The sequence below is a fragment of the Triturus cristatus genome, chromosome 7 (assembly GCF_964204655.1).
Source record: "Triturus cristatus chromosome 7, aTriCri1.1, whole genome shotgun sequence".
In the NCBI taxonomy this organism is placed as follows: Eukaryota; Metazoa; Chordata; class Amphibia; order Caudata; family Salamandridae; genus Triturus; species Triturus cristatus.
This window is the reverse complement of record NC_140590.1, coordinates 239775513-239789093: the sequence shown is the minus strand read 5'-3', so window position 1 is coordinate 239789093 and position 13581 is coordinate 239775513. Positions and strand designations below refer to the sequence as shown.

General features: G+C 43.3%; 1 protein-coding gene across 1 annotated transcript in view; it reads left to right on the top strand.

The window, feature by feature from the left end:
- LOC146809306 (myeloperoxidase-like) overlaps positions 1 to 13581 on the top strand; it is a 184145-nt gene that overhangs the window by 95189 nt on the left and 75375 nt on the right. The window contains exon 6 of the mRNA XM_085614336.1: positions 7211 to 7417. Coding sequence (XP_085470462.1) covers positions 7211 to 7417 — 207 coding nt within the window. The remainder of the gene's footprint in view (positions 1 to 7210; positions 7418 to 13581) is intronic.

The window sequence follows — 13581 nt, the reverse complement described above, 5'->3', positions numbered from 1 at the left end:
GCCTGTAGATTAACTATTCATTTAAGGAAAATATATATTCAAATGTTCCTCTTACTGCTCAGACCAAACTGACAAGGAAAGCACAGAACACCACTAAAGACTACAGGGTTCTGCTTGAGGGTTCTTCTGTGTAGGCAGTGTGATTGTTCAATATCATCTGACATCAATATTGTGTTTCTCTCCACATAGTCTGTCAGTAAGATTCCTCACAGCCTCTAAATGGTAAAGTGCCACTCTAGACTTATCAGGTCATTAGGTGAAATAAACGTCTGAGTGTTTGTGCAGCAATGCAGGGGACCGCTCTCAATGAGCTTGCTTTCGTTGTAGTCAGATCTTCATGCTTTCAATTATCATGCTTCTAACAAGATCCGCCCCACATCTTCAATGTTCCTGCAGAAATTGTCAGACTGCTGTCATGCCAACAAGCCTCTCTCTCCATCCTTCTGGTCCCAGGGGAGCTGCCCATCCTGTCAGTGCAGGGGTGATGCACATTCTGAATCTTCTCCTGCTTATCTCATCTATACTTTTTATGGGCCACTCAAAATCTACCTTCCATGTTCCAGGGGTGATATCACTCTGGCTGTCCTTTCCCCTTTTTTTTCTTTTGCAACCTCTGTTATCTTTGTAATATCTGTCCAGATTGTTCTTTCTGTGTTTTCATTAACTTGTCCTCACTACTCCAGTTATAATTCCTTCTCTGCTCATCCTCACATTTTTTAAATCTGATCTTGTAGTCAGTTCCTTCTCAAAAAATGGTCTTCCTGTTTTTCCACTTACCTCTACCTCTCAGTGCGTTAATTTCCTGGTAACTGTGTCTCACACATTCTTGGTTTCCATCTCTTTGTTTCTCGGTTGCCTGTATATCCTGATCAATTTATTGAACTTTTTGCCCTCTTTGATTTCCCCTCCTCCTCTGGGGGAGATCCATGACAACACTGCAGCTGGAATTACCCCAGAGTCCATACACCACAGCTCTGAGGAAGACCACCTGTCCAAAAGCTCACCAGCAGCTCAAAGGGTGCACAGGGCCTCAGACACAGCAGCTGCCAATGTTCACCCTTTCAAGGGAAGTAATGGTTTTCTGTTGGTTTGTCTGGAGTGATGTCATCACAGGCTGTCCCAAGGCCGGTTGACTGCTACACTGCCTGTGGTGCAGCGCCTGCATCTGTTCAAGGTGGCTAGTGTCTCTGACTGCTGTAGTCTGATTCAGAATCACGCCGAATTTAGTTGTGATGAATGTTTGATATCACACCCAAGGAACATATCTCCTTATAAAAGAGTAAAATCCTGATTTCTGGCAGGCTCTTCATGCTTGCCTTTGGAGTGGCTGTGGTGGGTGATTGGCCTCTCCTATCATCTCTCTTCACATTATCACTCACTGAGTCTCTGGGCTAATAACTCAGCTCTTGCAGTCACTAAATGACTCACCTGAAAGTGGATGGACATGCGATCCTGAAGATAGGCCATAGATGAAACAACTAATGCCCATGTGAACACAAATGCTACTACATGTATGTTTGCTTCTGGGTGAGCCCGGTAGCTTATACAGTGGCGGCTTTTTTCAGTGCATCCAGGGGTTCAGTCTCTTATAGTTGTTGGAGGAGGTGAGTGAGTCTCAAAGGCACGCTTGAAATATGGTAGGGTGAACTTTTGATGTGATGACTGAGGTGTTGTGGAAAGTATTTTAATAGATGAAGGTGTGCATACCTAGCAGTTTGGGAGCGGTACGTAGCCTAAAGTTGAGACCGACACAGAGTGCAGCAGTAGCATTATGAACTGAGGAAAATGTATAGGAATAGTTATATCTAAAAGCAGCATCAGATTAGAAAAACACCTCGGCTGTGTCAATGGGCTAAATAAAAGTATTAACCTATCTCACAATTATAAGGAAAAGAGAGAGTAGCAAGATGTCAGGGATCAACTTAGACCCTCTAATTGAGAGACCTAAAGAGAAAACAACTAATTTGGAAACTATTGACTCTCAAACTATATGCAAAATTAACTTTAATTAAAAGGACTTGACTGCAAATTCTGACAATGAGAGGAAGAGTTGGTCTAACTAACATCAAGATATACTTTGAAGGATTTATTATGCACAATTTTCATGGATTATTTGCAACCTGGAAAGACAACAAAGAAAACACCTACCTGGGAGAATGCTTAGAAGAATTTCATAGCTCAATTTCGACTTAATTCTTTCTTTTTATATAAACCACGGATATTAAAAGAGAAAATATATCGAGCCTTTAATGAATAAGACAAGCCTTCATGGTCCATAAATTATAAAAACTAAAATGTCTTGAAAAGGGTAAACTTCTCCTGCATCTCAAATAAAACAGAACTGCTATTAGATTATGTGATGGCGTAATGGTAATCTTGGAGTCACGTATTTTAAAAAAATCTGAGTTGCACAAATAGTTAAAGGGGGGTCAGGTCTTACCGTTCCCTGATTTATGATGGAGTTATAATCGTGTAATATAGATGCATCGGAGAGAAATACTTATAAACATTTGTCATCACATATCAAAGAATGTATGCGTACACAGTCAATAGTTGTATGTCATAGCAAATGTAGGGTGCCTCCAGGTAGACTCTTTAAAGGCACAACAAGAATGTGCATGGTGTCTTTCTTGTGCATGGTGACATTGGTCAGAATTCAATGGCGATTTTCCTGAAACACTGACTTGATGGGTCCAAAGAAGTGGAGTTGCTTTCACTAGAATAAGAGTGGGATACATCTTTGTGTTCGAGTCCTAAAGTTCTGCTGTTATCCCAAGACAACATATTGAAAAGAGGAGAAGAGGATTGCAGGAATATGATATTTTTGAGTCCCTAAACAACATCCTTTTGGAAACTGGTGTTTTTCAGTTGAATTCTAGGTGACACTACGGGGCATATTTATATGCTCTTATCGCCACCACAACGTGACTTTTAAAGATACGGGCCTCACCTTAGTTACAAGGCAGAGTTAAGACACTTAATGCTACTTGTCAAATAAGGCCCCTTTCACACTATACTTAGCATGAAAGGGGAGGGCAATGGGTGTTGCTGTGGGAGTTCCACCGCAACACCCATTGATTTTGACGCTGCCCCTATTTACAAGGGTGGCGTAAATATGAGGCAGCGCCAAAACTAAAATCAGGTAAAACCCGGTGCTGTGTTGTGCAGCACACATGGAAACAGCAAAACGCTTTTGATTGTTCATGTGCAGGAAGGTGTCCCTTCCTGCACATAAACAATCATTAAAAAAAATTATGTTTTGCACCTTCTATATGTGCTGCATTAGGCAGCAAACATAGAAGTTTCACATCACATTTTCAGATTGTTTATGTGCAGGAAGGGACACATTCCTGCCCATAAACAATCGCTCCCCTCAATGCAGACACCCTTGCACTATGGTGCAAAGGTGCCTGCGTTGGCGCTAGGCAGCTAAATTTAGCGCCAGCGCAGGGGGAAACACAGGGCTGCACCCTAAATTGTAAATATGGTGCAGCCCTGCGTTTCTAAAGTGACAGAGCGTGTCATTAGCCTTCTTGGCTTAACGACACACTTTGCCACTTTCCTTGTGAATATGCCCCTACATGTGTTAATGTTAAAATATATTTTAATGATGTTTCTAGCCTCCAATTATAGAGTTCTCTTTTAATGCTATACATACAGGAAGCCGTTATCATAGGGGAGAAATTGATTACTTACAGATAGAAAAATGCAAGAGTAGATAATTGATCTCTACAGTTAGGAACAGACGACTTATTTTCTGGCATTTTGGATCATATTCCAGTGTAAAACAATTTTCTTAACCATCTTATAATGCCCTATCTGTCAACAGTGACTGACCTACCACTGCCTTTTCATAAAGGAGGATTGTGTTAGCACGTTTGTCATGTAACCTTTAACTAGCTAATATTCTCTTTCAGGAATTCGAGCCATTTTTCACGTGAACAGTTATCAATTTCCTTGCCAGCTAATAATTTAGCTGGAGAAATTCTTGTATGCACTAAGAAGAGCTTTGTGATAGTGTACAAACTGAGAGGCTTATTCGCAAGCCCCTTGCGCTGCTGGTGCGTCACTTTTTGTGATGCACCAGCGACGCATTTTGCTGCCCCATATTTACAAGGACAGGAAAAGCCACCCTATGTGGCTTTTCCTGTCCTTGTAAATGTGGCCACTTTACACGCAGCACTTTGAGTGAAAAGGGCGTTTCATGGGTGTTGCTGTGGGTGTTTCCACGCAACACCCATGAAACCTGACACATTTCCAGATTTACGAGAAATTATGAACCTGGAAATACTTCTGAATGCTACGCTCCCCCAGGGGAGGCATAGGGAAGCGCAATAAGGAGAAATGTATTCATTTCTCCTCGTTTTTTTTCTCTTTCTATGTATGCTGTATTCTGCAGCACATATAGAACAAGGAAATCACCTCTAGTGATAGTTTTTGTGCAGGAAGGTGTTCCTTCCTGCACATAAACAATAATTACAACAAGCATTTGCAATGCAAATAGGTCTCGCATTTGGGAGTGAGAGCTATTGACATTGTAAATGGCAATGTTTTTTACCTGGACGTTTTATTTTTGGAGTGAATGTATGTAGTGTGCATAATCCCTTGGAAAGGGCCTGCACTTCGTAATAAATAAATTGAAAAAGACGCAAAGTGTGGATTGTGTCAACAATTGCTTGGTACGTACCTCATGGGTGAAGTGTAGCCACACATGCACAACGTGGTGCTTTACTAATGCGCAACTCATTAATAAAAGTAGTGCTTACAGACTAACCAACGCAATCAGGATTGGAGCATGTGAATCCGAATCCTGGCTTCTCTTTCATTTTCTAGACTATTTGACTCACTCTCCTGCATCTTGGTTATCCCCCAAACACTGGGATGCAATGACGTTTGCCAAGTTGGCGGGGAGCAGGGGGTCTTCGGGGGTACATGAAAATGTATTCATTGCCTAGCTGTCAAAGGTTGCCCGGTGCTATTAGTTAAAAGTGTGCAGATTTCATTAAGATATTAGGAGTACTTTACTTGCATCTATGAGAAAATCGATATTAACTAAACAAAATGCCAGAATGTGTGTCAGTTTTCACAGTGTTTTAGACAGTACTGGTTGCTTAATTTTGATTGCATGAATTTTTGTATTTACTCTTTTACACAGCATCCAAAGTAGGTTACCTAACCCCAAAGCCCCGAGTTGTTAAATGACCCATATAAGGCAGTGTTTTACAGTTGAGCAAATGTGTCCAAATGTAATTTTGGTAGTGCCATGGAATGATCAGCCAATGAGGTACTCGATGAGCAGGTAATTAACTGCACATTCAAAACGTACGGTATTATGGCTGATGTTTGTTTGTACACAACCACCTCTCTGAATGTGTTTATTAGCACAGAGCTTCATCTACCAGACAGTGCTCACAGAGGGGTGACTAAAGCACAGAACAAAATGTATTCATTTATCCTGAGTGTGAAGGCACCCAAAAGGTTTAGGTGCCCACTCGGAGAGGCTAGGGATCCCAACGCTTCTACAGACTCTGCTGTGCTCCTCTGCACCTGCAGTGCACAGCTCAGAATCTACCACTTCTGCTAAGAATAGGTGAGGGGATGAAGTTGGAGCATGCGGGAGTTGCCGGCAGATTTCCAGGTCATTGAAAGTGATGATTCTGACGTGAGGCAATGGAAACTGACTTTGTCTGTTTATCTGCACCAGTCTATTTCTCTACCATCTACTGGGCTCACTGTCATGTATCTATTCATCTCTCTTTGTTAGAGGTGTGCAAGCCAATATATTAATTAACAAGTAGAGCCAGCCTGTGACGAGCCAAGCGCATACGAGCCAGTGGGCGAGCCGTGAAAATGATCGGCATGTTAATCATACAGTAAACATGATATAAATGTGCGATAATGTCTCTTCAGAATTAAAAAAAGTGCATTTCTTTAGCGCGTCACCTCATTACACAAGATTATAGCACTGAATTGAGAGGAAGTTATCAAAAGTGCTTGTTTTAAGCATGAGTTAAAACACTGACGCTCCTCCCGCCTGACAACAATGCCATTTGTGAACTAAGAGGCGTCATACCCCGAATGTTGCCTAGTGTCTTATTATATTTAGAGTAACATTAAAATCTAGTTTACTAAACACGAGAAGGTTTTGTACAGCACGCATCTTGAACTCACATATTTCAAGGTGGCAATAATAAAGATGAAAACAGAAGTGCCGACGGGCAAGAAATCATGAGCGGGAGTGGGGGGGGAGGGGTTGAAGCCACAGACTGAGGGAGCGGGTGGTGGAGTGGGGAGACAGGGAAGAAAATAGTGTTAGGAGTAAAGGGGCCAATAGCTGTGGAAGGATACAAATGATGAATGAGGAGGGACTAACAAGCCTCAATCCAATCGGAAGGCAGCATTTAAGACAAAAGCCAATGGGCAGAGAGTGGGCGGAGATTCCACAAAGCTGCCACACTACAGTATGTACTGCATGCCTCGCAAAGCCATAGCAGCGCATTCGCGCTGCAATGCCAGGCGAGACCTAAATATGACTTTTTGCAAGTTCTATGTGTGCTAATGCAGGACACATAGAACTTGCCATTCCAGATTGTTTCGGGATCTTGTAGATATGAACCATACATGTGCTTTGAAAGTGCTGCATCGTGGCGCAGCCAAAGGGCTTGCTCTGCCATGCTGCTGCACTTTCTTGTAAATGAGGCCCTGAATATACCAGGGCTGAAATCTGTCTGTCTTACTCAAAGAGTCATGCTGCATTCGGAACTGGGCATGCGCAAGATTTTTGAAACATCAATACAAATTCACAGGTTAGGATAATATTAACGCGAGTCAGTTACAGTGCTGCAAAATTGCAGCATACCTTGTTTCCTGCAGCATCGTGCATGCCACGAAAGAAAAATCTTACACTCAGTTCTGCACTTTGAGAATTGCAAGCAATTTGGTGGCATCGAGTAGTCTCTGTATACAGTTGAGTTAAACCTAAAGATTCCCTCCAGAGCAATATTTGTCAGTGCCATGTTTTATAGTTGCAGTGAAAGTTGATATCAACAACGCATGTCTATGTTAAGCATTAAAGAGTTTCGAATCATCTGATATATACGAGGAGTTGATGTAGAATTGAGAAATTCTGTCATGTATGAGTTCATTGTATATCAGCTACAAATGTCTTTGGCCTTATTGATCCCAAACATCTCACTTTTTATTTCTTTAGGTCAGGGATGTATCAAACCGTGTTGTTCGATATCTGGATGACAGAGTGGTACTGGACCAGGAAAGATCTCAAATATTCATGGTATGGGGCCAGTGGATTGACCATGATCTTGATTTTTCTCCCGAGAGCCCTGTGGCTAGCCCCAACAGAACTAGAGCGGAGTGCACCACAACCTGTGCTAAAGAAGCAAACTGCTTTCCTATCATGGTGAGTTGGGGCCCAGAGTAACATATTTTTAAGGAGGTTTGAATGAGCAGATTGTGGTGATTGTCAATGTCCAATGTGGCTTCCGGTTGAGGGAGAAACCCAACATTACTGTAATATTTCCTGCCAAGATTTCAAATTTCAATATTGCTTGCACCATTGAAGGATGATGGTTTGAATAGTGTCATAATTAGTACAGCCATCTCAACGAGTAACAGTATATTACAGTGAACAGATGCAGCTCTCAAGGTAGCACTCTGAGGCTGCTCCAACTGCATTACATGTTTTACAATTCCTATAAAAATAAAATAAATAAAATTCAATCTTTTGCATTTCACTTCACTGTAGAAAAAGAGAGAAAAGTATATTTCAGTAGAGACCAATGGCATCACAATGCATTTTAGGATAGCCTTTCCTCAGTTGATGGTGACACATCCGCATGGACTACAGCTGGTGGTCTCCAGAACTCAGACCTACACCTACACTGACCGCCCATGCACGCAACCACGGATCATCCTTGACAGCCAACTGACCATGAAATAACAAGTCAATGCACTCTCTTCCTCCTGCTTCTACACGCTTCGCATGCTCCTCAGAATCTTTAGATGGATCCCACCCACGGGCTACCACCACCCTGAAACGCATCCTCCTCTCTCCTCATTCCCCAATCTCCAACCGCCCTGGAATTTAACCAAAGTTTTACACCCAAGCCCCGCTTGAGACGCGGAGACAGACAGGCACAAGGAATGACAGGACACAACACATCTTCCCCATGTACAATAAAACAATAGCAAATTATTTCATACTAAATTCATTACACGAATAACTGAAAATATAACAAAAAATAAAAAAAGCATAAAAAGTTGCATATAATATACACAACATCGTAACCAAAATAAGAATAACCTGTCATGATCAATAATACAGTAAACAAACCACAAATAGAATCAACAGTAAACGATATGGAAAGCAAGAAAAACAACATTAATCAATTAATAACATGACAGCAAAAAATTAAGTCATGAAAAAATGCTTAAACATCCCACGCTTCTCATGAACACAACCATTTTCCCCACCCACAATATCGGATTTGGCAGACTGATGGCTTTCATCTCCTCTGTCAGGGACATGCGGACGTGGAACTTTACATCTCTGGCAACATTCCACCACTGTCCACTTTTAATCCGAGCTACACTCCCATTAAAAGTTACTTCAACGACTTGGCAAGGTGCACCATACTTTACCCTGCCCTTCGCTATCTTAACACTCGGTAAGCTGATGCGGATCCAATCTCCTTTCTGGAAATGAATGAATTTCCTTTTTTTTCACTTTTCATACCTTGTTCTGTTTTTCAATTGACTTTGCTCAATTTTATCACACATTTTTACCACAGCTTGCTTAACATTGCTTAACATTGAAACCTGCCCCCTTTTTAGACAAAATACTTAACCAGGCCGGTTTTAAATTGTCCTGATCTGTTTCCTGGTCGCGGTGCTGTTTGGCGGACTACACCCTCCACATTCCCTATCGGCCGCGCACAGCCGCAACATCATTCGACAGCACCAGGGACGCTTTAAAACTGCCTGCAGACTCCTGCATCGTGGGTCCTTGATCTGTTTCCTGGTCGTGGTGCAGTTTAGCGGACTACACCCTCCACATTCCCTATCGTCCGCGCACGGCTGCAACGTCATTCGACTGCGCCAGGGGCACTTTAAAACTGCCTGCAGACTCCCGCATCACGGGTCCCTGATCTGTTTCCTGGTCGTGGTGCAGTTTAGCGGACTACACCCTCCACATTCCCTATCATCCACGCACGGCCACAACATCATTCGACAGCACCAGGGGCGCTTTAAAATTGCCTGCAGACTCCCGCATCGCGGGACGCACGCGCGGACTATGCCCAGACCAAGGGCGGGCCCATCTGAGCCCGATCCGAGGCAGGAGGAGGCAGGGCTGGGCCACCCCGCTTAGTCGTAGGAGGCATTTTTTTCCAGCAGCTATCACATAAGGTTATAATTATTTATTATTTATTGTAATACGTATAACTGCCTAGACTGTCTAGAACTCTGTGCTACATACATTTCTAGGAACAGACTATGACTTCAAAACGTAAGGCAATAGGAGCATGGGTAGGGGGTGGGGTTGCGGGAACTTTGGATGCGTTTCTGTCTAGGGCTGAGTCAGTCCTGTCACATGAAATCCAGCTTACTGAAAAACGACTCTCCATGGACACTTACTCAGGACAAAAAAGGTCACCTTTGGGAGGCTTAATTATGGCTAAATCTCGATTGGGCACATCACAACATCTGGATCGTCATGCGCTGACATCCCGATTATAAGTTCTGATGGGAATCGAGCTGATTATGCAGTTGCCGTACCGGGTAGCTCCAGAGAGGGGCCTCTTAAACAATCTGGAACCTGCCCAAAATACAGCAATGAGTCAAACCCAGGATTCAACAGTTAATCAAACCTTGGAGATAATAGATCCCCCTGTGCCCCCGGTGTTATCCCCAGCCCATATTTCAAATATAATTTGCCCAGCCCAAGGTGACCCTGCAACCAGATGTAAAAGAGGTCTAAGGGAAAGTATGGCACGCCCCGTTAAACTTTTGACGCGAGGCAATGGTAAGCCGCCTGCGAAACGTACAAGGGCAAGAGTGGCACAGAGGAAGAAGTATAACCCTAAACCTACGCACCAAGAGTCAGGGCCTCATGAGCATCAGATCTCAGAAGTCACTGGTGGTATGTCCCATTTGTCAAATATTGACCTCCGTACCAGGGCGAACTTTAGGAGTGACCCTGATTATTGGAAACACTTAGAGACTCTAATAACTGTTCTTCTAGCCCCCCTATTACGTAAATTAGGGGTAATTGAGGAAAAATTGCTGTACCTTCAAAATATTAGCAATGTGTCATCTAACTGGGAGGTTTGTGGGTGTCAATGTGCAGTGCGGGGGACAGCTGAAGCATCTATGGCTCTGGTAATACCGGAAGCGAACAGGATTGTGGGGGGTAACAACAGGGAACCTGGCCATTTAGCAGGCAAAGCTAGTATGGGTATTAGGGCTCCGGTCACATCTCGATTATTACCTATGGCATCTGGCCCCGGGGGAAATACAATCAACCAGGGGCCGGGTGGACTGGAGACAGGTGGGATGGTCAATTCTTTTAATCCGTCTGATTATACACTGTCCCAGCCTGCGGGGCCCTCGAGTCTTTTACCCAATATCCAGGTCAACACCAGTATTGGAGACAGCAATAACGGTAGGGGTGGCCCAAATGTGATGAATCGTTTGATTGTGAAGGGCTCTGGAGATGTACTAGACCTACCTCCGGCCGGATTCCCGTATGTTTTGGTCTTGGCTGGTGTGCCCCCTCTCAGGCCAGATCAAACTGAATCATGGATCCAATTGCGTAATAAATCTGTAGACTGGCTATCCAAACACAAAGGGTTCAGGGTTCCTATGAGTAAAAACATAATTACAGTTCGTAGAGTCGGGTGGGTGGGACTATCTCCAAAGAATATCGATTGGGATTGTGTGGTAATTGACTTCCGTAACCCATTGGTTGTTAAATCAATACTAAGGGCCCAAGATTCTTGTATTAAGAATCCCACTTTTATCTGGGCCTTTCCACTGGGATTTTTTTATAAGCCTTCTGTAAGATTCCCGTTGTCGGTTGTCTCCCCTATTTCCATATCTAACAGGTTGCAGGCCTTTTCTGGTATCGATGCCCAAGACTGACTACCTCTTTCCAACTTAGTATTTGCTGTTATGGATAGTTCTTCTGAAACAACGGTTGAAGAAAACCTTGTCCCCATGGTCAGTTTGCCAACTTCTACCACTTCTTGTTCCCTGACTCAACAATCTCAGGTCATGCCAATAATAACTGACGATGATACAATGAAAGTTTTAACATGGAATATTGCTGGTTTAAGGACAAAAAAGGGCGATGTCTCTTGGGAACGTTTTCTTGCTATTCACCACTTTATAGCTCTACAGGAAACCTGGGAGTCTAATGAGCATTTTTATCTGGATGGGTTTATATCCTTTTGTAAATTGGGTATACCGTCCAGCACGGACAGAGCAAGGGGGTGGCTATTATTGCTGATCAACTTCAAGCTTTCTTATAAGGCAAGGCTGATTGATTCTTGTTCTCCCCTTATTTTAGTGGTAGAGTTGACAGGGAAGAACCTCCCAACTCTTTTAGTGGTTAATTTTTATATTTCTTTTACTAGAACTCAAGACACAGAGCATCTTATGGCTCTCACGGCCTTTTTGGAAAACTATGGAAATAGTTCAACACTACACTATAACATACTAGTCCTGGGAGATTTTAACGTTCCTTTTTGCCCCACTATCTGTTCAGCCAGGCTGGAGGAGGAATGTGGCCCACAGGGGCTAAATCATTTTGACCACACCTCGTCTGGTATTTTTTTACAAAGTCTTCTATCAGCTCATAACTTGATATGCCTTGAACAATCGGACAGGACTGTTCCCGTGCCTACTTATGTTGGTCATGGCCATGAAAGCATAATTGACCACATCTTGGTATCATCTCCGTTGCTGACGGTAATAGGTAGACTAAGCATAATAAAAAATTGTGTCAGTGATCATAATCCCATGATACTGGACCTTAATTTAAATGCTGTCAACAAGGGACGGATCATGACCCAACTTACTAATGCTAATATTGCCCCTAAAGATCAAGCTTGTAGAGTGAGGTGGGAAAGGATTACCCCTGAAAGTTTCATTGATAGTCTGCTCATCAAATATGCTCAGGAGTTTAGGATTTGCACAGACCAGGATTCCCAACCAAGCTCTGTGCTAAATGCTTTTGACCTAATTGGGAAGCAGGTTGTTTCAGATTTAACTATAGCCAATAGACCTAGGCGGCCAAAATGTAAAAAATGGTTTGATGAAGCCTGCATGAACACTCACAAAAAACTAATGTGGGAGCTTAAGCAAAAGCCAAGGGTGGCTTCTCGGGTCAAAGACATAAGGAAGGCTTATAAACTTGCAGTAGAAAGCAGGAAAAGGCAATTGAGGGAGATGGCTTGGGAGGAGCTTAGGTAAGCCAGTGTGCTGGCTAATAGTTCAAGATTCTGGTCTGTTGTAAACAGTCCTATGTTTGACGACACACAAAACTCCAGTAAAGATTCTTAAGTGCCTGCGGAGACGTGGGTGCAACATTTTGGGAAAATGTACAGCGATATGACTTTAGGAGTTTCCACTGAGATATCCGTTCATGGCTTAGTAGGTTCCCCCTTGTCTTTACAACTGATGAAGTTCACAAAGCGATCACTACAACTCTTGGGGGAAAAGCTCCAGGTCCTGACGGAGTACCGACAGATCTTTACAAGGCAAGCTTTGGGCTAAGATTTTAACTCATGTTTTTAATGCAGCTTGTGTGTCTGACTTTCCCCCATCATGGGCAAAAGGGGTTGTCATACCAATCTTCACAAAGGGGACAAGGGGTGATCCGGCTTGTTACAGGCCTATTTCGCTCCTTGACTCCGCAGCCATAATTATGGGGAAAGTCGTGTTGGAGCGTTTAACAGAGTGGCTTGAACAAGCAAGTATAGTCTCCGACCTCCAATATGGCTTTAGGCAGGGGAGGGGTACGTTGGACCAATGCCTTAACCTCCATCTGGTGATAGGGAAGTATACAGTTGTAAAGCGCGGGGATCTTCATCTGGCCTTTATGGACTTAACCTCGGCGTTTGACCTTGTTAATAGGTCAAACCTGTGGCTGATTCTTCAAGACATAGGGCTAGATGTTGACCTGATCTCATTTCTGGCAGCCATTCACAAAAATACAACAGCGGCGGCACGCTTTAACGAAGAGGGCAGCCTCACTGACTCCTGGGCAATAAAAAGAGGGGTCCAGCAGGGGCGCATATTGGACCCCTTTCTGTTCACCCTCTATATCAACAAACTAGGGGATTCTCAGGTCTCTTGCTGTAAAGACATACTCAGAGCCAGTTCCAAAATGATTCCCACGCTTCTGTATGCCGATGACGTGGTTTTAATGGATAGAACAGCAAGGGGGCTGCAACTCCTTTTAAATTGTTTTATAGATTTTATGGAGTCGTTGGACTTAATTACTAACCTAAAAAAATCGCATGCTATGACCATAGGCTCGAGGAGGGTAGCGAAGGCTAAATT